Below are 25844 nucleotides of genomic sequence, written 5' to 3'. Positions count from 1 at the left end.
CCACCCTGGGCATCCCTGGCATAGTCATGCTGTGTCCCTGCCTTTCCTTGAAGGCTGCACTGAGGCCACTGCTAACATTGCCACCTTGTTCCTAGGCAGTCTTTTCTCTTCCTGTGTCCCCTTGGTGACATCCCTGCCACCACTTCTCAGCCTCCACACTTTTCCCCACCAAACTACAACCCAAACATCCCAGACCCTCCTGAGCTGATGGTTCCTGAACTCATAGGCAGGGCCTACCACATTATTTACAAAGACTAATATAAAATTAAAATGTGGCATTCCTTTTTTAGAAAAAAACAAAAAGAGCCACTAAAGGTACAAAAATATAAACTTTCTCCTACAGCTTCTTGCTTTATCAATGTTCACTTTTATCGTTTTACCATTAATACGTAAAGAAAAATTAAACTTCAATTGTTAACCTGAATTTTCCTATTCATATTTGCACAGCACAGTATGATTTTAAATTAAATTATTAACTTTAAATGCAAATATGAAAACATGTTACTCTTCTGCAGGATCAGCAAAACCACACAATCTCTGTTTTATTGTCCACATGTGCATACATAAGCTAACACCAAAAAATTCATGGAAAACCGGAATTAATACATTTATTATACAAAATTTGAAATTTATCCATATTTTCTTCACAATACCTATTTTTCATGAATTCATTGAAGACCCCCCGATACGCATGCATGGATTTCAAAAAACGCTGCAACATATTACTTTTCTCTTTCAGTTTCATTTTCTGCATTTTGAGCTCTCTCCAAATATTCCATTATCTCCAAAGCAGTGGAACACTGAGCAACAACAAAACCCTCATTTTTAATCTTATTTCTTGATGAACGGCCATATTAGCAACACACTCTATGTTGAGCTTACTGAGGAGGAAGGAGGACTGAAAGGCAAGAGTGTGCAGCTGCTCTACCTTCCCTTTCCCTTGTTGGCCATCTTTTCAGTAGTGACTGAGAACTACAGAGAAGCAACACAAGAAAGGACTGGAGATGATTTACCTGCTCATATTTCTTAGGCTATCACTGTTTCATTTCTGCAAGTAGAGCAAGACCTGGAACAGCAAGCATGGCCTCTTGCTGTCTACACCTTCATGCACTCAATTGTTGCCCTAGCTTGCACTCTGAAGCTTGAATTCTTCCCCCGCACATGGATCCACTCAGCTTCTACGCTCATGGCAAGACTAAATGAAAATGAGGCAACAGAGACCTGCGGACATCAGTATGACATAGATCTCCTCTGTTTATTGCCTGTGTTCCACTGCTGTGTTACACCATTTCCTGTCAAACTTCACTCACAAAACCCAAGCCAAAATACATTAAGAATTTTCTAGGCCCAGTGTGACAGCCTCGTAGCTAAATCCTTGCCTTGCATGACCATATCAGTGCTGTTTGTATCCCAGCTGCTCCAATTGCCATCCAGCTCCCTGCCTGTGGCCTGGGAAAGTAGAAGAGGATAAGCCAAAGCCTTGGGACCCTGCACTCACATGGGAGACCTGGAAGCAGCTCATAGCTCCTGGCTTTGGATCGGCTCCACTCCAGCTGTTGTGGTCATTTGGGGGAGTAAACCAGTAGATGGAAGATCTTTCTGTCTCTTCCTCCTGTATATCGGCCCTTCCAATAAAAATAAATAAATCTTAAAGAATTTCCAGTTGTGTCTATTAGGAAGCTCAACAAAATATGGGCTCTTCTGAAGTCAGCCTTGAGTGACTACACAGGTCCTGACCTAGAAAGCCAATCCTGGTGGCAGAATATTCCCAGACACAAGTAAGCTGTAGATAGGACTACCAGTCCTGTCTGCTGTGTTTTCATCACCAGACTTTTTGACACATGTAGGAGGGATATTCACAAAGTTTATGGAAAATGGCATATATTATAAAGAACGTATGAATGGATTTTATTTCTTGCACCAAAACAAACATCTTTCAAACATTCTTAAAAATAATTTTAAAGCGTTCCCATGTATCTTACATTATTTGGGTGGATTTTCAAATTATTGCACCTTCTTGAAAAGGCAATAAAATAGGAGGAATGCAAATCATACAGTTATAACACTGTTAACTTGGGTGTTGCCTCATTCAGCACTCCCAAAAGGCCATCTATGAGGTTCTGGTATTAACACCACCAAAAAACTGCCAAAAATCTCCAGTCTAGAACTACCAGAAGAATGGTCTGTTCTGCCCCTAAGCCCTACTCTATTCCTGTTCCACAGTCATTGTTAGCAGGTCCACCAACAGGTTCATCCTCTTTGTCTGGCACAAGGGCTCATCTTCCAGAATCCATTACCCAAACAATACTCTACCTACGGAAACAGGGTTTGAGTGAGAACATGAGACAGAATCCATTCTTGAAAACAAGTTGGGTTTTGTGCAGAGAATTTATCATCTTTAGGCTACTTCAAAGTTACAGGTAAATTATGAAATTATCCTAACTAAATTAAGGAAAAGATCCTTCCTTGCCAGGTCATAGGCTGCCACTAGCTAGAGTCCTTACTGAACCTTCCCGCTTGGTTTTCATTCCAATAACTATTTCCTCAAGTGCTCCACAACTGCTCCTAATCCTACAGTGCTCCTCTCAACTCTCGTCAGGTCCCATATATCTACAACACATATATATCTACATCCACATATCTGCAACACACTTGTGCAACGTCCCTTTATGTTATTCTCCAATTGTTCCATTTGAATCTACTATGTGCTTCCGGCTGGAATCTTATAACAAAATTGGTTGCAATAGGATTGGTTCTGGGACATAACCTCTGAAAATACAATTATCTGATTGGGTTTGTCCGTCTTTGATGAGTGCATGAATAATTCCCTTGGGAGGAGTAGGTGCATACAAAAGTTTCTTATCCTTTGGTCATTTTTCCAGTTCCCCAAAATAGAGTTAGAACAGATAATTCTCGGGAGGGGTATGGGAGGGGTGGGGGGAATCCCCAGCGCCTATAAAACTGTACTACATAATACAATGTAAGCAACAATAAAAAAAAAAAGAACAGATAATTCTCAACTGGTAGCATATTCACATTTGTTCTCTATACTGTGGAAGGAGAATTATACTGATTGGAAGAGCCAAGCGGAAGTTCCTAAATAATAAACTCAAAGCAATATGGCATCTTTGGAAGAGCCACAAAAATTAATGCCACCATCAGGGACTCAGGAGATGCAGGGGTGATTATTTCTACCATGTCTCCATTTGGTTTGTCTGTTTGGCAGGTGCAAAAGCCAGATGGGTCTTACAGCATAATTGTACATTTCCCAGACTTAATCAGGTGGTTACGGCAATCACAGCTGAGGCTTTGGAAATGGCTTCTTTATTGGAGAAAATTAATAACCAGATTTGGAATTTGGTTTTCAGCTATTGGTTTTCAAACATTCTCAAACACAAGGCAAAATTGGCTATCCTCCAACCTCCTTCCTCAGCTACACAGCTAGCTTCTCAACGAATCCGTCTGCAAAATGGCCACAGGGACAAAAAAAGGAGACTGAATATGAACTTCTCATCCTAAAGCTGATTTGACTACAGCCTCTAAAGACAGCTCAACATTCACACGTGGTAACCTGCTAACACCTGATTTCATGAAACAGGGATCCAGTCTCACAGGAAAAGATGCACACAATATATGCATGCATTTGCTTTCCTTCCCGAGAACTTTTCTGCCAGAACTTTCGTCTGCCCATCTGCAAATATCTTATCTTTTGATATGGCACTTCGTAAGACTACCACCTTCCAAGATTCTTCCATGCTAGCCAAGTGGGTGACTGGCTCTTGCCTTTGGCATTCACAACTCTGTCCCATCATCTGCAATATGATGGTTTCATAGCTCAGCGGAATTAATCAACGAATGCAGTCCCTTACAAGTATGTGCCTTCAATCATCAGCAATTGGTACCACTTTCCCTATATCTGAATATATGGTCCTAGAGACCAAGGGAATTATGGGTGCCAAATAAGGGTGTTTGATTTTGTCCCAAGGATTTCAAGATTTGTGTATTACACAAGACTATTCTTTTAATTTTTATTTTTCATAATACAGGCTCAGGGATTTCCCCTTCTACCTGCTCCATTTCTCCTTCTCCCACTGATTTCCTCTATATTTTTACAATCGCATAATTCCTCAACAACACTCACAAGTCCATCATTCTATTAACATGTAGCATGGCACTGTAGGTATAGAGAATGGTAGAATGTTCAGCATCCTATTGTACACAGGTCTATTCTATTGGAGAGTAAAATCAATGTTTCACTAAGCTATGATCTGAGCAGATCTCCCAAGCTATTTTTGGGCTCCTTATGCCATTCAACTGACAAAGGCAGGGTTTTTTTTGTTCCCATCCTGGAACATGTTGTTTTGGAACCTGCAAGGCTTCCATAGCCAACTCTGTAATGTGTTTTCCATATTCCACATAATCTTTATTCATAGTCACATTAGGGTTTGATGAGTGCGCCATAAAGTAAACACCATGCAGGTTTTGGCCAACACTAAAATGCTTGCCAAGAATTCTTGTTTGGAGAAGAAAATTTTCATCTGGAATATTTTTCTATTGCTCTCCTTTGCAAGATATTCTACACACAATGATTCTGCAGTAACACTGCACTAATTCAACATTAGCAGAAATGATCAGCAAATCCTGTAACTTGAGTATGTGAGACCTGCTGTGACTGAGGCTCAATAATGACAAGGTTACAGGGTCCTGCGTGGAGAAGCAGTAACTGTAAAGCCTCCTCTTGGCTTAGTAACAGGACTGTGGTCTGTCCCTGAAGACAGGCTGCATTGCAAGGGAAAGAGCAGGGTGTCCTTTAAGACAGAATGGTATTCAGATGATCTGCCAAGTGGCATTAGGAACCCAGAGCCAAGAAAGCCCCCAGTTATCCCAGCTGAAGAGGCCGAGGTTGCAGTGGTTTCAGTAGTTGCCTGAGGGCTGCCATCAGCGCTTCAGTTAGATTTACCTGTTCTGTTCTGCTCAGATAGCTCCTGTTAAATAATGACCCTTACAGATTGTGTCTTCACTGCCCACATCTTCTGATAAAGGCATTACTACCATTTATTGGTGCTTGGGCTGAGTGTAAGTACTAACTCTGGGAATTATATAGATGTGGGACTCCAGGGCAGTTATATAATCATTCCCAAAGTTAAGGTTGTCTCATAAGAAACATTGGAAACATAGCTACTTCATGAGAATGCTATCGGAAGGAACCAGTATTGTGGTGCGGAGTGTTAATCTACCTCTTGGAACTGTGGAATCTAGTCTTGGAACTGTGTTCCTTTTTGATATACTTTTCACTAACCTGACTGGGCAAGAACTATGCTAAAAAATGCCAAGATAGTCAAAACTAGGACTAGGTATCAGTGCCATTGGCATTGAATATAGTCAAGACCAGGAGGATTGAAGAGCACTTGTAGGAAGGAAACAGACTAAATGCATGCCAAGAATCCTCTCAGGAAAATCACTGAAGCTTGAGGACCAAGAAAAGGAAAAGGAGAGGGACTGGGAAGAGAGCTCGAAGGGTCTTTCCAAACCCAAAGCGGAGGATACTTAGTAGAGGGGTTGTTCAAAGTGAGGACTGAGGACATTGTTGCAGTTGGCAGGCAGAAAGTCTCAGCTCATCAAAAGAGCAGTTTCCATGAAGTGGCAGCATATATCAGTAAAATCCCAGATCCTTCCCGATTCTTGACTCTCCGGTAAACAAAAACAAGTTTTCTTGGTAACTAATGAAAACCCTAGACTTGAAATGTAATACAACATTATCAAACAATCTTTGTATTTAGATGGACTCTTGGGGACAAGTATTTCCCCCAGCAGCTAAGAGATCACTCAGGACAGTCACATGCCCTATTGGAATGTCTAGATTCAAGTCCTGGGTCTGATTCCAATTCCAGTTTCCTGCTAAAGGATGCCCAGAGTGGCAGAAATGATGCCTCAATTATGTGAATCCCTGCCACTTATGTGGGAGAACTGGGTTAAGTTCCTGGCTCCCGGGCATTTGAACCCGTATATTGTGTCAGTCTCTCTTCTCTTCAAAACTCCAGATTCCTTTAAAATATTGCTTGACTTGTTCTTACAATCTGGGAAGAAAACCAAGAGTGGCCTTTTCTAACCCCCTCCCATTTTTAAAAAATCAGACTGTTGTCTGGACAGTGATCTTGTCTACTGAGCCAGTTGTAAAATCACAGCTCTGAGCCTTTTTTTTAATCAAATATAAAACAGGACCAATAATTAATAACTGATACCCACAAACATCCCTCTCTTCTCCCTCTTTACATTCTTACCTTCTCCACAGCCCTGGAAATGCTTTCTAGTTTTTGAATGCATACAGCACATATTTTACCAGGGACACTTAGCAGAAAAGTGTGTCCTTTGGATGCTTGAAGGAGCATCCGGTCATTAACCAGTTTGCTTTCCTCTCAGGATTTCCACTGCTAACATTTTTTCTTTGTGTTTCTAGCCCGTATTTCAATCCATAGTCTTGTTCAATCTGCTGCTGTCTGTGAAATAAGTGTAATTTGTAAGCACTTAACATTTTGCCAAGTGCTCATGGTGATGTTGTCAGCTGATCCTCTCGCGGCACACCCTCCTGTTAGGGTGGCAGCGACATCACAGTCCCTCGCTCTGCAGACCATGGAACTGAAATGCCAGAGGCTCATGCAAGGCCTTGCCCTCGGTGAACGGTAGTGCTGGAACATTAGCTCTGGGTGCCTCCTCTATCCACTCCGCTTCCCACTCTTCCCTTCCCATTCCTAGGCTCACCCCAGGCTCACTGTTCCAAGGTCTTTCTGATAGTGCTTACTCAGTGACCCTGGGTATTAACCACCAGGGATTGTTTCATTTCCAGGGACAGAAGTGACATCCACAGAAACTTTCCAGGTTCAGGTTCAGGGGACGGGGAGGGAAGGTGGTACACGGCAGCAGACACAGCAGGGGCTGTGGGCTCAGAGATGCTGTTGGAGTTTTTCTTCTTCTGCCTCTCTCTGGCTTGATGCTTCCTTCACTTCCTGCAGATGTGCCTCCTTTCATGGCTGTTACTGTGGGAACCAACAGACTGCACGTACATCTCCACCCATTGCAAGTCCAGAGCCCTGCTCTTTGTCTCTTTCTACAGAAGTAGCTCCTCTTGGATCATGTGCTAGTTTATGGCAACTGTCACCTGCCAGGGTCAGTGTCAAACCACAACTGTACCTCAATTGGAAGGTAGGATTCTACATCCAACAGCTCCCAGAGGAGCTTGATTAGCGTGGGGGAGGCAAGAGCAGGGGAAGAATGTGCCCAAAGCAAAACAAAAGCCGTTTAGCCAAACGCACCTGGCATGCTAGATCAGAGATAATTTGGATTTCAAATATCCTAACAACTGATACATGTCGTGCCTAAATTTTAACATACTTTATAAAATCTTTTTATAAAGAGATTATTTACTATGTCTTTTGTGATTTAATTTAATGTCTGTGAAAGCCTTTTCCTAGAAGCATGAGTTAAAATCAAGGGGAGAAGTATTTGTCAGACCATACATCCTAATCTTGATCTTGAAAAATGCAGTCCTTGTTCAAAGTAAGAACAGCAGGGTCGATGGGCCCGCTCACCTATGGGGCTCCAGCTCTTGGCAGGAAAGTCAACCTGCTCAAGTACTCACTGGGTATATATTTAATGGTGTGGCATTTATGCAATGCCAAGGAGATGCGAAATGGCCAAGTTTAAAATAGATCTTAATACCTAAAGCAAGAGACAGTAGAAGGAAATGAAGTGTATTCTGGGAGTTAAAAAGACACATTACAAAATTGCTAAAATCAAATAAGCCTGCAGGCTTCCAAAATTGTTTTTTTTTTTCCTGTTTCTTCCTTCTTTTCTATCCCAGATGTATCAGACAAATTAGTGAACAATAATAGCAAGGATGTACTAATGCGATTATCCCTACTAAGAATAACGACCATTTATGGGACACTCATTATATGTTAAATACTTTGCCAAGGTATCACATCGATTGCATTTAATCCTTACAACCACAGAATACATAGTCTGCTATTATGGGGGGAGGGCATTGAGACTAGAGACATTAAATAGCTTGTCCAAATTTATTTACTTGATAGTGCTTCTATTAGATTTCCATTAGTTGACAAAAAAAATTGCCATTAACTCATAGCTTAAGGAATAACACATTTATTATTTTACTGTCTTGGTGATCAAAAGTTCCAAGTGAACTTCACTGGATTAAAATCAGTGTTGGCTGGATTGCTTTTTTTGTGGTGGAGAATCTGTTTCCTTAATTTCTTCCACCTGTGAGGACGCCCACATTTCCTGGCCTGTGGCCCCTGCCATCATCAAAGGCAGCAGAATTGCAACAAGTTCCATTCTACCTTTTCTTGGTTGCCCCATATTCTACCTCCATCTCGTACTTTTAAAGATCTTTGTGATTATGTTGGGGCCACTGGGACAGTCCTGGAATATTGCTTTTTCAAAATAACCTTTATCTGTGAGCAGAAACTTGAATTTTAGCTGTACCATTAGTCATCCTTTGCCGTTTAGCCTAACATACTCACAGGTTAGGACAATGGACATTTATAGGATGCATGATGCTGCCTGCAAGACTGTTCTAATTGCCTTCTCTGCCTCTTCAAGTTTCTGCCTTGATCCTGACTCATGGACTTGGGACCCTGGCCTCAGTATGGCTCTCTGGCCTTCTTTGAAGAATCTGGCTACCCCCGCACCTAAGTCGCTAGGTACTTGAACAGCTCAGGTCACACATACACACACACACACACACACACACACACACACACACACAGGCACACAAACTTCCTCTCAGGAACTCACAAACACTACAAACTTCTCTGACTTCTCATTTAGTATGTTTGTGGAACTTAAATTGCATACCAGATAGACAAGACAGTCCCTTCACTAAGATGTTCGCTAAACAGAGATACAAAGGTCAACCTGTGTTCCCAGGATGCTGTGGGGGCAGAGGGAGCAGGGCAGGGGTGAATCTGGGCGTGATCCCAGCTAGAGGTAGAGGCCTCATTGGCGTTCTCTCTCAGGCTGAGTCAAAGGGAACGCATGTGTATAAACCAAGAAGGTAAGAGCATGTGTCGCAGCTGGTGAATGCAACTAACCTCTAAGGGGTTGGATGTAGGATTCAACCAGCAGAGCAGCAGCAATGTCAAGAGGACAAAGCAGGCATACCAGCTAGAGCAAAGCCCGGTGTAAAGGGATTCAAAACTCCACAATATAATGGTCCGATAAAATGTGAGAAGAAAATTATCTTAACTGGCTAGTTGGCCAGGTTTATAGGCAGCTTTGCTGAGTGTGTGGGAGGTATCTTCCATCTTTTCACTGTAGATAGTGGGTCCTAATCTTTTGTATTCCAGCTTAGGGGAATACAATGTGAAAAAGTCTAGGAGAAGCAAATTCCTTTTAAGCAGGTCAGGTGTGAATGCATCACAAAGCCACAAGTCATCTTATAGCAATGTATTATAAGCTTAGGGGGATCAAGAGTGGCTAAGATACAGGGGGACAAGCCAAAGCCTGCCACAGCATAAGAGGAAGGTAGTACTGGGTTATGAGGACAATGAAGATCTTGAAAGCAATACGAATCATTATGGGATGACATTTCAAAAGAACAAATCATAACACCAACAAGGCCAATTCACAGTACAGCTACAAGATCCAGGAGTACGGAGCTCATGTAAGACAAAGTTTGGGATAATCCTGGGTCTGGAGAAATGATGGAACAACAAAGGAATAGATGGAACTGAGGAATCTACAATTGGGAATCCATGGGATTTAGTATTGTCTTACTGTGATGACCAGGATAGAAGAGCTAAAGATGATCCTGAAACTTCGGAGCAAAAGAATGAATGGAACTGACACTCATCAAGTCAGCAAATGTAAATGGAGAGAATGTTTTGGCAGGGAAGTATGAGACAACTGTGTTTACTCTTTGAAGCTCAAAATAGGCTACCCTGTAGACAGTTGTGACTGGTCATTGAAAGCATGAGCGAAGGAGACAGACTCGAGTGAACTAGGCCCCAGAAATGGGACTCTGTAGCACACAGTTGTTTGAGGCAGCAACATGGACAAGAAGTACTCCATGCAGAAAACTGACAGTGGGTTGCAACAATAGGAATAAAATTGAGATAGCAGCTGGTGGAAGCAGTGTTTTAAAATGAGAACATACTAGATTATTAAATATTACTAAGATGTCACCTAAAATAAGGGCTGAAAAATCTATCGGCTTAACACTGGTCAGCTTGGAGTGAAGAGTGGCAGTGAAGGAGTGGAGAAGCAGCAGCTAGAAAATTAGAAGGAATTAGCAGGAATGAAGAGTCTTTAAGATGTTTGGGTGGTAGCCAAGTGTTTTATAATGTGGAAGTATTATAGAGGAAAATATTGAAGATAAGTGAAAGGAGCAGTTACTGAAAATAGTAGAACGAAGAGAATACAAACCCAGACTCAATAGAGAGTCTGTTCAGCTACAGAGATAGATTTAACTCCATAAAATAGCATTTCTCCTTTCAGTGAGAATTTGCGAGAGCATTCCAGAGAGCAAATAAGAGCACAAAGAATCCAGCAGTATCCTTTCGGTTTGGAAAGATAGGATGGGATACAGGATATCAACCCAAATCAAACCAAAATCTAACTGCAAGAAAAAATTGCAATGTGAATAAAGTTCCAGCATTACTGTGATGTGGAATTAATGTAATGAATCCCCTGAAGGAACAACCAGAACTATCTTCATGGCCACAGAAAGATGCGCTGTAATGATGCTGACTGCATTACTCTTTAACCCCCGAAGTGGATTCTGCACTAAGTCATTTAAAGAGGAGCTCTCCCTGACTTGGGATCTTTTTCCTCTGCTTGTGGCATTTTTCTGATTTTGTAACTCGCACAATCTGTTTTTCTATTGACAGAATTTCTTAGTAGGACTTGCACCTATACCCTCATTTGGTTCTAGCTACCTTTACTGTCTTTTGCATTATTACATAAGCAGTCTGTTTATTTCAGATTTTGTTTGTGGTTCTAAGTGTATCAATAGATGGTTTTTAAAAGGTAAAAATACATATCTCGAAGAAAGTGCATTTGATTGAAGGAAAAAGGCAGTCTGTTTTTGCCAAAAGAATGCAAAACCATACAATATTCCAAGCCCTGAATCAATAAAGATGAACTGAAATTGGTTCCTGTGTGCCCATATTAGTGACTTTCCCAGCACAAAATTTGGTTTGTTACAAGTTCTGAAGTGCTGTTTTCTCTCTTCAGACTTCCTTGCCTTTGTTTCTTTCTTGAAGCAAAGGAGACAAATATAATTACATACATACAGATGAGGTGGAATCCTAGAGAGAATGACATTTCCTAAGTGAAGGAAGAGAGGCATGAAAAAAGTATATAGCATGTGAAAAAAGATGAGCAGAACAAATTCACACTGTAATATTTGCTAGCTCTTCCTAATGACCTCACGTAGATTTTGGTAAATCACTTCAGTTATTTTGTCTCCAGGGACCATAAGAAAATAATCCATGCTGATGAATTTCACAACAGATTAACCATTTTTTCTCCACTATGGCCTTTTTCTCTGCAATCCCATTTGACAGTTAATTCTTCCAGCATAGTTTTCATTTCAGGTACTGAATTTTCCAGTTCCTAGATTTTTTTTAAGCCTTTTTATTTCTATACCTAAATCTCCTATCTCAACACTATTAACATATTTTGCTTTCCTTCACTGCTCATTGCTACAAGTAACTGCATTAAAACCTGATAATTCTACTGTACGGATCATCTCAGAATTTATCTTGGTTGATATCTTGAGAATGTAGTTCCCCTTTTTGGCTACCTGTAACTTGGATAATTTTACATTATGCCCTGGACATTTGGGGTATAAAGTTATGGAGATTGATTGTTATGACATCTAGCTTCTCGTCAATGAGGACAGCTTTTAACTGCAAACTGTTTCAGGCAACTGATTTTACCTCAGTTACAGCCTTTTGAGCTAAGCTGAGTTTGGTCCATAGCATGTGTGGGTGGTTCAACCACAGGCCAGGATGAAAGCAGGACGAGTATCTTCCCTGCCTCTTTGCTCCTTCAATTCTCTAGTGACGAGTTTTTCTGGGGTTGGGCTTCCAGGTTGGAAGGAACGAATGGGATTATTTCCTGCCCCTCTGCTGGCCTGCCTCTACCACCTGCGGACCTGCTGCTGGGAAGGCCACTCTGGGCACTGGGCTATGATGGGCAAGCTGTCGGGTTAGCTCCCTCCTATGATGGCTGACAGTCTCCCTGCTACTCCCAGTTGGCCTCAGTGCTGGCTCTCCCATGCGTCTAGGAAGTAGCTTCCTGCAATATGCTCAGAGCTTACTGTCATGTTCAGGATGATCAGGCAGTTAGGACCTTGCTCAGCACTGACCAGAAGTACAATATTGATCGAAGATGACTTAACAGCAGAAATCAACAGGAGACAGAGGAAGAAAGGTACCTCAAATTTCCTTTTCTTGTCATGTATCAATTTTCAGAATGAAAGGTTCTTTTACTATCTCCTAAGTTAGTATCTCTGCATGTTATAAGCAAGAAATTCAACCCTACAAAAGTTAGTTTGCCAGAAATCACCCAGCTAAGAAGTGGCAGTTTTAAGATTGAAAGCAAACAGTGTCAGGATCCAAATTTCTATTGCTTCTGCAGATCACATTGAAGGTTCATTTTCACAAATTTTAGAAAAGTATCAGACCGAATTTCACAGTTTTTCTTAATTATCACAGAGGCAACAGCTGTTTCTAAACTTTTTTCCTAATGAAGGTTATATTCTTGAAGGATACTTGAACTATGCTGGCCACGTATTTCATACTGATAGGTTCTCCAGTTGCAAAGAAAAACTTTAAATCCTATGCAAATTAGTTTGAGCTGAACTATGACGGCTGAGTCATAAGATTATGGGAAATAAAATTCACACCTATTCAGCTTCATTTTGCATATGGCACAAAACCCAAAACCCAAAACGACGAGCAAGGCTAAGGCTTTTCAGACCTTGCCTCATACCCTTCTTGTCAATGCTTTGAACAAGCTACAGTGCCTCAGATGTTTGTTCATGGGCCACAGGGATAATTAATTCTAAGTCAGCACTTGTTTCCTTAGAATTGTGTGCATACTTTATCCTTGGACTTCTAGCAAGGGGTGAACTGAAGCCAAGGGAAGCATGTGTTCAAGTTGAGCAAGTGCTGAAGAGGAGAGATTTTCTCTTCCGGTACTGCAGCAATCACAGAATCATCAGAAATATCATTCAGACTACTTGGGATTGTAAAAACCATGGCTTTCCCTGCAGCAACCCAAATACCACACAGGGAGGATGACAAATGAATGTGCAGAGTTGATCACCCTTTGAACACAGTAGCATTTCTGCCAGCTTCCAGGGACAACTTCCACCACTTCTTACTTCTTGGTCTACTGTCCCTGCTGCTTCCGGCTGTCTCTCTGGAATCTCACCTAGCAACAACTGCGGAGCCATAAATTCGGCTCTCTGCTTACCCTCTGAGTTTTCTGCCTTCTTTCATGCATTCATTCTAGAAATAACAGAACTACTACTTCTAGTAGATACCACTTACGTATGCCTTTTCCACTGAGTTGACACAAATCAACTCATTCAGTTTGTTCATTAGATTTCAAGTCTGTAGGGACAGGGATCCTTTAACTTGATCCCTACTCTTAGCACCTATCACATTACTAAATACATAAAAGTGCTCAATGGCTATTTTTAAAAATGTATGACTGTACGAGTGTTTTGCATTGAGACACCCAAAAGAGTGCTCACTAACATGATAGCCACTGCAGAAGGCAGCATCCCTTCCAGCTAGCTATGTTTTAGTCAAGTGCCTCTGAGCCTTGGGCCAACTGGAGTTGGGAATTTTGCATTTTCTACAGAGAATCCCTGGTACCAAATCCAGAGTGAGCTGTGCCTTAGATGAGCCCATTACAGATGGCATGAGATGCCCAGTCAGTATACACTGCCTTGTCCTATGAGGGGTCTCCGAAAAGTTCATATTGAGATGCTTATTATGAAGAATTTATGCTGGAATTTCAAAAACAATGCAAAAATGAACTTTTATGTTCATTCTATTTTCCATGAAATTTTGCAAGTACCCTCATCCATATTCATGAAATGTATTACCGACTTAAAAAGCCTCCTATGCAGCATATAGGTGTGAGATTGTGAAAGAATAGGACAGGAAAACATGATTCCTTTCATTTTGCTGCTTAGTATTGAAAAAGAAACCCTGAATAAAATGTTAACTACCTAAGTTTACCTGGAGAGGGAGAACCAGGCTTCATTAGTGGCATGGGATTGCAGATGCAGGTTCCACTCTAACACTCAGATTCTGTGGTTCACATTTTCTATACTTACTGGAATCCCCCAAGAGTAAGGCAGGTAAGCATAACTCTTTACATTACACTAAAACTTCTTGAAGGTAACCATAACTCTACTATTGAAATGACAAGTCTTTACTAGGATAGCTGAAATAGCATCAATTAAAATAGAAACTTTTAGGAAAGAATACAAACTTCCATCAAGAGGGAACTAGTGAATAAATTACAATTCATACAGCCCAATATTTTCCAATCATTAAAATGATGCTATCGAAAAATAGGTTATAGCCAGGAAAGATATTAGAACATTGCCATAAAATGTTCATATGTAATTAGGCTTAGGATATGAAATATCTATTATATCCTTGCATAGCTAACCATCAATCAGCACCCCATTGAAGGCCTTACAAAAATGGCTCAGATTATAGTACGCAAATAAAGGATCAGCTTGACTTATTTTGTTCATCGCTATGATAAACCCCTGTTGCGTGTAGCCACCTGGCAAGCAAGCCTGGATGGTCATGTCCCTCCCTAGGTTTGGGCCAGAGGTGGACAGAGGAGGGTAGACAGTAGACAATGAATAGCAAGGTGAGGAATAATATCCATTCAACTAATATTTTCAGAATAATTATGTTCCAGACAGTAGGAGCGAGAGACAAGCTTTGTTTGGGATTTCTAAGTAGATCTTCTGGGCACAGTCCTAAGGCAATTCCTTTATTCTTGGATATTATTTCTATTTACAGCGCTTCAATAGCCACAGCTTTGTGCTGATCAGACTGCCAATGAGGATTTTTTTTTTTTTTGCTTTAGCTTGCTGCTGTATATAATGATGTACTTTGAAAAGCTCCAAGTGTAGAGCAGGCATGACATCTTATAATTAAGCTTAGGGATAAGGACAGTTACATGCTAAGAGTTTCACGTGAGAGTTTTCTAGGCTCTTTGTTGGCCCTAAAGAAAAAGCACAAATGAGGACAAAGAACACAGCAGAGGGGACAGGAACAGGAAAAAAGGCAAAGAACTTAATCAGTTATTCAGGAGTTATTCACAAAATGGTGCTTCCTGAAGCCTTAACAAGAGGGAGGCATCACTGAGGAGTTCATATTTCCATGAGTGTATAGCATGGAGCAAGACAATAGATGCCCAAAGACACACTGTGATAAAAATTCGCGATCAGAATGTGCTGCCTTACCAAGTCTGTGGAGTAGCGGACCAGATTTTTTTTTTTTATAGAAGGAACACATTTCCTGTATTTCATACAGTTTTAAGAATGTAATTATACTTGCTACCTCTTCTGTTTTTGCTGTTCTAATTTTTATCATAATTTCAATTTACCTTATAATCACAAGCTTACCCCTCCACTAAGAATTCAATAAGTAGAAAGGTAACAGTTCCAGAGGAATATAGACGAGAGCTATAAACAACCAAATCTCAAGATATCAGTTTCATTCACATACATTATACGTTCTGTGCTGTACACAGTAGTTACCACAAATCAGAGGAAATGTGTTATATTTGTCTTTTGAGGATCAACTTATTTCACTAACATAACAGCCTCCAATTGCAGGATTTCAGTATTTTTTATGGCTGCATAGTATCCCATCATTTATATATACCAAAGTTTTTAACCAGTCATTGGTTGATGGACATCTAATTTACATTTAAAGAGTCCCAGGTAGCAATTAACTACAGCATTGATCAACACAGCCTTAGAGAATCTCACAGAATTCCTGTCAGGAATAGGAAACTGCTAATATCTCCTAAAGCAAGAGTTCTCATCAATGAAGTCATTGAAATGTTGAGTCAGACCATTCTCTGGGGAGGAGGCAGTCCTGACCTCCACCCACTAGAAACCAGTGGCACCTAGTAACCAGATTGTGACAATGCTTTCAAATGTCCCCTTGGGGACAGAATCACCCCAGGCCAGGAGTCACTGCCATTGAGAAAGTTGTTGGGTTTTCCTCACTAGACAGACCAATTAAATTTTGGATTTTTAAAATTAGTCGGAAGTTATTTCATGTATAGGCTTGTTCATAATTTCCTTAAAGTTTTTAATCTGAAAGGCATAGAAACATTTTTTTTCTATCCGCTGGCTCGTTTCTCAAAATGCTCACAACACTTGGGGCTGGCAGGTTGAATCTAGGAGCCCAAAATTCTACCCAGGTCTCATGTGGGTGTCAGGGACTCAATTACTCGAACCATCACTTGCTGCCTTCCAGGCAGTGCATTACCAGAAAGCTGGAATTGGAAGGACAGCCTGGACTCAAGCCCAGTGACTCCCAAGTAGGATCTGGTGCTTGAGGCAGAAACTTGCCTAGTGCACAAAACACCTAGTCCAACTGCTGTAACTTCTTCACAACTCCAGCTGAAATATTTGTTGAAGAGAAAAGTGGTTGAAAGAAGCACATTGGAATGTGTTACTGCTTAGAGAAAGCAAATGCATAGTGGTTGTGTGTGAATTTGAAACTTGAGGGATTAGGCTCAATTTTAGCTCTGTCAAGAATTTATATGATCATTTGCAAGGTAATTCGATTCTTTGTCAAACACGAGCAGTAATAATAGTCAGGGTTATTTGGGATCAAATGTAATAATGCTAATAAAGAATGCTTGATTAACAACAGCAATAACAGTAACATCTTTGTCCTGTTTCCTGATGTCCTAATTATTGGTAAATAGTCCATCACATGAGATCCTCAATGATTTTATGAAATTGTTGTTCTCTGACAAGGTCTAAGTGATGTGCCCAAGGGCATGCCCGGTGTATGAGAAAGCCAATCCAAAATCATTTTACCTTTTGGTCCATAAGTTTCAGACAGCGTGTTCCAGGTGTGGGCATATTCTATTGTCATTGGAGGAGTCCAAGATCCAAAGAGCAGTGAAGTTGCCAGGCAAGAGCTCCACCTGAAACAGAGGCAGAGCTTTCAGTAGCCCATGGAAAGGCGTAATCCCATCAGCCCTGCACATCAGGCTGCAGCAATCTTTGTGGGTGCCAAGGCCTCTGCTTCTCCTCTGCCTCTCCCTGGTGCTCTAACCTGGGTGCTCAGGGAATGGCATTCTGGGGAATGTAGTTCCTACTTTGCTTTGGAGCTGCACAGAGGAACTCCTGGACAGGGAGGTCAGTGATGCTGGACTCAAACCCAGTACAGCCATCATGGGAGGTGCATTACAGAAGGCGGGGTAGTGTGTAGGAGAGGCTCTGGGTCTAAGGCTGCTCTGGGCACCTGTGCAGTGTTGCCTTTGTATCCACTAGGGATTGACTGAGGAGCCCTGAGAATATCAATGGATGCTCTAGGGCTTGATAGAAAATATAGTATTTTACATATAACCCATGCACATCTTACTGTACTCTTTATATTTCCTTATAATATCAGTGTTTCAGTGCTTTGTAAACTTATTAAGGCACTAATGATAAAAAAAATTCCCTATGTGTTTAGTACAGATTTAGTGTTTTCACTCTGTGGTTGGTTGAATCCACAGAGGCAGAACCTGCAAATACAGAGATGGATGCTAGTTCTCAGTGGAAATGTCACTTCACCTCTCAGGTTCTTTGCCTATCCAAAGCAAATGAAGTGCAGATGCCAACTGATTCTCAGGGTCTAGTACAAGAGGACGCTCAGTGTTCCTGGTCTCCAAATAGGTATAAAGAGAAAAAATGTATTCCCAGGTCTGTCTGCTCTGACAGGTCTTAAATATTTGGAGACAAATTCTCTTCTGAGAAGCTGCTCAGGCAGCTGAATGAAGGTCACATTTCTATCTTGTTGGAAGGCAGGAATGGATTTTTTCCCCCTATGCATGTGGGGGGAAGTGATGCATGCTGCCCCCATCTCATTTAGAAGAAATAGACCTGCACTTCCTGTTCCCTCTTTCTATTGACTGGTGTGGACCATTGAGTGAAAATCAAGATAGCGTTTTAGCTATGGATTGAAGGCAGCAGAATAAGAAGCCAGAAGGAATGAAGGGGCTCTTTGTCCCCCTGGGACTGGACAGTTGGCCAGGATACCACAGACTCAGAATACCAGGTGAGTGAGGAATAAATTCCTGTCTTGTTGCAGCCCCTAATGTCCCCTTCTTCTACAGCTTGGCTTGCATCCTAACTACATGCCATTGGATTTGGAAACTCCTACATAACTCCTCAGTTATGCTATTAAGGCAGCTTTCTGTAGGGGTGTGAAAGCTCACTTGAGATAGATTTGAAGCCAGAATGGTCGAGATTTCACATAGCCAGCTAATTTTATTTTGAAAGACAGAGCCTGAAAATTGTGGGTGAGCAAAAAAAGAAAAAAAAAAAAAAGGTAAGAGCTGGAGCCTCAGGTTGGACTCTGGAGGGAAAAGAGAGGTGCCTCTGGGCCCTCCTACCTCCATCCCACGGGGGCAGGCAACCCTTTCAAAGAGCAAGGTGCACTGCCCAAGAGCATGGGAGGTGTGAGAATTGCTCAAAGACAGAAGCCAGTGACATTTCTCACCTTTCAGGAGCATTGCTAGTATTAAAAGCAAACAAACATGACGAATGGAGCGATGCTTCTGCAGCAGATGCCAGGATGATTCTGTTTAGCAGAGCTGTGCATACGCTCCATTAATAATCATTTAAAGATTCTAAGCAGTAAAACCATCACACTGAAATATCTGCTGGCCTTCACTGCAGGGCCGGCTTCACAGACAAAGAACTGAAAGGTACTAGCCTAGGTTGTTGAGATTGGCTTGCACTATTGGGAGGTGTTTCCCATAGCTCTCCACACTATGAGCCCTCTGAATTATTTGTCTTTTTGCCTTCTGGTCCTAATGAGCAATATGTAGTTAAATGAATGCACCTAGTTCAAGCTCTGTATTTTGTCGTGACTTGTTCAATCCTCATTAATAAAAAAAATTCACCATTGTTTTGTTGTTGTTGTAAGTACATAGTTCTATTTTTTTCCCAGAGCCTATGTAATTAAGGCAAATATTTTATTAGGAATCCTATATACCAGACCTCCTCACACACATACACAGCAATTTAGATACACAAAAACATGCATGCACACAAGCAAATGCAAAACACTTAACGATGTAGTAACGAAACACAAGCTCAGATTACAATTTGATCTTCAGTAAGCAATGAGTACAATTTTAGTATAGACAAATCCTAATTATTGCATGCAGAAACATATGGCATATACTTACACTAAAAGAATGATTTTCCAGTTTGCACCTGACATTCAAATTTAACCATGCATCACATATTTTTATTTGCCAAATCTGAAAACTCCCAAACTTACACAAACACAGATACTCAAACAAAAAAACAGATTCATCTGAATACGTAAACAAACATGTACAACACAAGATTTTGTTTCTCCTCCAGATCCTGCGACTACTGAACTGATGATTGGCAAGCTAGTTCTAGCTTTCCCTTGCTGAGTTGGGCAGATGCCATGGTGGTCTGGGAAGCAGCAGGTTCAGTCTCTGTTGACAAGGACTCTAGTGGAGGGAAATGGAGCCTCGAGGCATGGTGCTATCAAGAGTTGCTCGAGAAGGGGTTCTTCCTCCTAAACACACGTATCCTAACTGAACGGCAGCACCTGCAATTCCAGCTTCCACTATGAACAGTCCCTTCTACATGATGCTATGCAGAGGTGAAAGTACCAGAAAGGAACTTTGTCTCTTAGAAGTCTATGATGCTATGTTTGCCAATAACCTTGCTGATGTATGCTGCATGAAATTGTTTAGGATGTTATCCTGTTTCAATTCAGGGGGAATTGAAATTCCCAGCTCTGCTTACTGTCTCTTTCCGTGTTTTCCATTACACACTTAGAAATGTCAGTTATCTCAGCTATGCCTTGTGCTGTCTCCATGGCCATTCTTGGACCACTGTCTCATGTGGACAGTCAATTTTGCCATTACTATCTCACTCTCAACCTGTCAACTAGTTTATCTTCTGAGACGTTGCCAGAAATTACCAGAAGATACAAATTTGATTGTGCTCCTTCCTTCCTTAGGATCCTCTGATGCCAGTCCATTTTCTCCTTCATAAATACCAACACCTCAGTACTGTTTCCAGGGATCCCCAGTGTTAAAGCCCATTCTAACCACAGCTTTCATCTTTTCATCTCAGGCATTTGATCTGATCCCACCAAAATGAGTTCATTCCCTGCCCCCCAAACAGCCAGTCACTTCCCTCACTCAGTGTTTCTCACATCATCCTCTGTGCATGAAGCAGCCTTTCTTTTCTCCCCTGCTGAGTGAATTAATTATCCTTCAGATCACATCACAGATCTTCTGCATCCCCATCCCACATTGCCTTCCCTTCCTGCAGAATTAGTCACTCCCTCTTCTGGGCACCCACAGCCTTTTGAACATGCCTCCCTCTCACTGGCCACCATCCCTGGTGACATCTGGCAGGCTCTCCCCTGCAGAGACCTCAGAGTCCTTTTGTATGTGGTCATTTTAAGATGAATACCTCCAGGGGATGGGAGGCTGCCTGCCACAGAAGAGGGCTTTTGAGAACAGTGTTGATGGTAGAATTTTACTGGTGGACATGGGCATTGCGGTTAATAGAAGAGCTTCTATAGTTAAGCAGACCAAACTTCCAATCGGCAAATTCGTACATTACCACCAGTTAATGTAAAACCTCTTAGGCAAAACAGTCCCCATCCCCAAAAAGATGTCCATGTCTTGATTCTCAGAATCTGAATGTATTACATGCCTATCTGAGGAAAAGGAAAATTACAGATGGAGCAAAGATTTCTCATCAGCTAATCACAAGATAGAGAATCTTGAATGACTCAGTGTGAGCACAATGTAATCTAAAGGTCCATTAAAATGAGAGAATGAGATAGAGGAGAAGTCGAGAGAGACACGATGTGAGGACTCAACCCACCATTGCTGGGTTTGAAAATAAAAGGGAATCACAAGCCAGGAAGTGCGGACACCCTCAACAAAGCTGGAGAGGACAGGAAACAAGTCTGTGATACAGTTGCTGCCATCTTGATTTCAGCCTCGTGAGTGCCATGTCAGATGTCTGCCCCACAGAATTAGAAGTTGATTATTTGGGATTTGAAGACATTAAGTTTGGACTAATTTGCTACCTTAAGACAGAAAACTCCTGTACAGTCTATGCTTGTTTTTCTGGAAAATGCAGCCAATTATGGGTCTGGTTTCCTAAAGTGGTGATATGAGGTTAGTTGGCTAATCCTGTCATACTGGCACAACGCTTCGCACAGGATGAATGCTGAATAAAAGCAGTAGTCAGAGCAACAGTGCAGTGATAAACAGTCCTAGTGATATCATTACTGCTGCTTTAGGCGGGCAAGGAGAAAAGTTGGGAGTTCAAATAGTGGGAATTAATTTGATTGAACTCTTCAAGAGACAGTGATGGGGACCCAGGGAGAGAATGAAGCCTGGCTGTGATGAGAAGGCAGACTCAGAGGAGCTGGGTACCAGCCTATGATGGTCTTCATCATGGAGAAGCTGGACAGCTTTGGGGATGTGAAGAGGCTGGTTCCAATCTTTGTCATTCTGTTCAACACTCTATGGATAATCCTGTACCACTCATGGTGTTTAGCAGAACAAACAACCAGGGATAGAGTTGGGACAGGTCAGCTGCAAATACCGGTAACAAGACTTCCAGTTCCATGCCCTTCTGCTCTGGATAGTTCCCAAGACACACAGACCGACTTAAAAAGAAGCCCACGTTTTCAAGTGCTGTTCAGACCTTCAGCTAGGAGAACCGATTTTGAGGTTGGAAACTGATTCCAGATCAGGTGATGTTCTTTCACAACTGGCACTGTTGGACAGAGCAACTTCTCTTAGCTCTGGCTTCCTGGTAAAGCAAGTTGAAGGGGCATAATCTATGATCAGGGTTATAGAGATAAAGGGACATATAGAGAGATCTTCCCTCTGCTGGTTCAGATAGTCAAAATGGCCAGTGTCTGGCCAGGCTGAAGCCAACAGTAAGATGGCTCACTGGGGTCTCCTATATGGGTGACTGGGTCCAAAACCTTGGACCATCTTCCATTGCTTTTTACTAGGCCATTAGCCAGGAGGAGTGAAGATTCCAGGACACAACCAATGCTCATAGAGGATACTGGTGTTGCAAGCTGCAGCTTGACCCACATCACCACAATGCCAACCCCACTCCTGCTGAATTTCGTTCCTTAACAGGCATCACAGACCTAGATAGCTATAGAAGTGCTGATGCTCACTCAGGCTTCACTTCAGACCCATGGATTCAGAACCTCTGAGGGGTAGGGCATACATGGGTAGTTTCCACTGAGCTGCACTTTCCTATTGAGTGGACTCCTCCATCAAGAGATGGTTAATGCCCTGGGGGGGTGGGGATGAGGCAAACGTCTCACCTGGAGATCCTATCTGGACTATCTACTCATTGGGAATAAATGGAACAGATCCCGACTCCCTGATCACTCCAAATTCCACCCTCTGCACTTGTGTGTTGCTGCCATCAGCTGCCCAGTTCATCCAATGATTTTAGAAAGCCCAGGATGCTACATACAGCATGTTTCAGGATTCTTAAAATGAGGGAACTTGAAGACTGTTTTTATGTGAGAGATAAAAAGAGTAAAAGTTAAAAGTTAATGAGCAAAATTATTGTTGTTTTATTATTGTTCTTTTTGCACAGCAATAAGAAGTATCTATGAAGGAAAACAAGCCAGAGTCCATTAGCCAGCTTACCCATCATTTATCTGAAATAAACTCAGAGTGCATCGTCTTTAATAAGACTTCTGAGGTAGGAAGTTCTGTATCAAAATCATTATCAGGAGAAAACAAAACAAAACAAAACAAAACAAAAAACCTATGTAACTCTCTTTAAAGATCTATTTCCATTTGAGTTTGCACAAACATTTTGTTGACTTTTTAAACGCCTGACTCTGCACACACCTTAACTTGCATCCAGACAAATGCATGGTGTGTCACCCTTCAGACGGGACCTTATAGATGGACAGAGCTGCTTAAGATATGGTACAAACTACCAATAGCCCCCTGCCAAGAAGCTAGCAAACTCTCCAGCTTCCGGTCTCACCAATGAGACTTGTTCACTGGAGGATGCTTTGTTACTTTCAGCCTGTTGCCCTTTTATATTTCCTTTCCATTATTTCATTTGGAGGAAGGACTGAACAATAGAGTGGCCAAAGAAAGCAAGGAAAGAGTGTGTGCGCACAGAGGAATAGAAAATCTTTGAACCCTTACTGTGTATCAAGTTCTGACTTTGAGTTTTCAGTTGGGGTTAACATTTGCCAAGACTTTAAAAGGTAGCTCCATGGGACCCTGGTAAACTCATGCTCCAAGACCCAACTGGTTGTGCTCAGCCCTGTAACTCCACAAATTAGAACATAAGTTCTTGTGAGGGAGGCTGAAGGACTTGACCAGAGTCCAAAATTCACCCATAGACCTGAACTCTCCTAGACTTGCCTCATGGTCAAGGGGCTTTGCACCTCAGCTCACCATGACCAGGACCTAGACGCTTCCCATCCAGGCTACCTCCTTCATTTACACACACACACACACACACACACACACACACTACAGTGTGGTACTCTGCCGTTGCAACAGCAAGTGGCATCACAAGACAAGTTGGAAGTCCCGGCTCCTACTTCAGTGCAAATACCTGTATTTGCAGCTGGTACTACATAGTGCAAGTTCAGGGTGCAGTGGGCTCCATGGTGGGGAGGAATTGCCAGAGCAGCAGTCCTATCACTCAGTGCACTTCACACACATCACAGCCTTCATTGCCTCCTACTCACTGAGAAGACATACTCACTGAGAAGGTCGGAAACATCATTGGAATCAGAGATCACAAATAAATCAAATATGTAACACATGGCCTAAGAAATATTAGAAAAAACAGGAAAGCAGGTTGATTTTATCCTGTGACTTTAGGCTTTCTTGAATTGTCAGTGAAGACAGGAAATCTGAATATTAATTCCCAGAATTCCTCCTCCTCCAACCATTATATACACATGTAAGAAATACTTATTACTTAATTGGAAGGCAGAGAGAGACAAGTAAGGGAGGGATATGAGTCTCATCTGCCAGTTCACTCCCTGAACATCTGCAACAGCCAGGGCTGGGCCGAGCCGAAGTGAGAAGCCAGGAACACATTCTGGGTCTCTTATGTAGATGCTGCTTCCCAGTGGATGTACTGCAAGGAACTGGAACCGGAAGTGGAACAAGGACTTACACTTAGGAACTCTGACCTTGGATGTGACTTAACTGCTGTGCAAAATGCCTACCCAACAGCATTTTTACATGAACAGCTCTCAGCCCTGAAATGCAGAACTAAAACCCATAATGAAGCTTTAAAAAGAGAGTTTAGGTAAATCACCAATATTGTCAGCACTCAGAATAATTGCACTTGAGTTTTTGGTAATATAATTTCAAGGATGTGTGTGGGTGTGTATCTACTCTTACAAACATGACAGAAAAGTGCATATGATATTTTTTAAAACTTAAAAATGAATGGTTATTTTGCTAGAGAATTGCAATCCTACAACTTTTGCAAAATGTCATCTTTAAAAACATTACATAGATAGCCTTTTTCCCCCCTTCTTAGGCCCTCAAAGAATTACGAATTACTTGGGGCTGGCATCACGGTATAGTAGGTTAAGCCTTGGCCTGTGGTGCTGGCCTCCCATGTGAGTGCTACTTCTAATCCCAGCTGCTCCACTTCTAATGCAGCTTCCTGCTTGTTGCCTGGGAAAGCAGTGAAGGATGGCTCAAGTGCTTGGACTCTTGCACCCTCATGGGTGATCCAGAGCAGCTCATGGCTTCTGATCAGCTCAGCTGAGGCCCTTGTGGCTATTCTCTCTATAATTCTGCCTTCTAAATAAAAATAAATCTTCAAATTCAATCATAAATGTGAAGAAAATTTTTTTAATCTATAGCTTTTGTTTTGTTATTGGGCTGGTTCATGCCCAAAAGGTCGCAATGCCTGGGCTGGGTCATCCTGAAGCTAGGAGCCTGAAGGATCTGCCTTGTGAAGAATTTGGACCAACTTCTCCTGTTTCCCTAGGGGCATGAATTGGAAACCACAAACCAGCACTGATGGGGGATGCCTTTGTCATAGGGATACTTAACCTGCCATGCCAAAGTGCCTGCCTCAGTTCAGTGTTTATTAAAATAACTATGGTATGTTTCAGAACTTCTAAATCCCGACGTGTTTTTCATTTGATCTCAGTTATTGTTTTGTAACCTTGCACCCTGTAAAAGTCGCCAACAGAAGAGATGTTTCTCTCTGTGCCAGACTTTGAATCTTCTAAAAAAAAAAAAAACCAGATTCATAGAGGTCTGATGGCTTCCAAGGACAGAACCCAACCAACACAACACAAGGCTAAGCAACACACAAAAATAGAAAGTGTGTTGATACAAGTTTGAAGTGAGTCTTGCAAGGATACAAGGATACCAGGTGACTGATTCCAATGGGGTGGAGTTATACCTTGGCTTTGCTATTTCTCCTGTGGTGGACTTCGAGTGCCTACAGATGACGTCTAATCACAATGCAATCAAATTTTTAAATG

At 41.8% G+C, this 25844-nt stretch overlaps 1 protein-coding gene across 2 annotated transcripts in view; it reads right to left on the bottom strand.

The window, feature by feature from the left end:
* AOAH (acyloxyacyl hydrolase) overlaps nucleotides 1–25844 on the bottom strand; it is a 249021-nt gene that overhangs the window by 188811 nt on the left and 34366 nt on the right. The window contains exon 2 of one of the 2 annotated variants that reach the window (XM_040964660.1): nucleotides 17129–17238. The exons of the other annotated variant lie outside the window; for it this stretch is intronic. Coding sequence (XP_040820594.1) covers nucleotides 17129–17173 — 45 coding nt within the window. The 5' untranslated portion in view covers nucleotides 17174–17238. The remainder of the gene's footprint in view (nucleotides 1–17128; nucleotides 17239–25844) is intronic. 2 annotated transcript variants of the gene reach the window in all.

The sequence above is a fragment of the Ochotona curzoniae genome, unplaced genomic scaffold (genome assembly GCF_017591425.1).
Source record: "Ochotona curzoniae isolate NIBS_2020 unplaced genomic scaffold, NIBS_Ocur_1.0 scaffold_3835, whole genome shotgun sequence".
NCBI classification, from domain to species: Eukaryota; Metazoa; Chordata; class Mammalia; order Lagomorpha; family Ochotonidae; genus Ochotona; species Ochotona curzoniae.
Note: the sequence above shows the minus strand (reverse complement) of the source record. Positions and strands in the feature narration are given on the sequence as shown.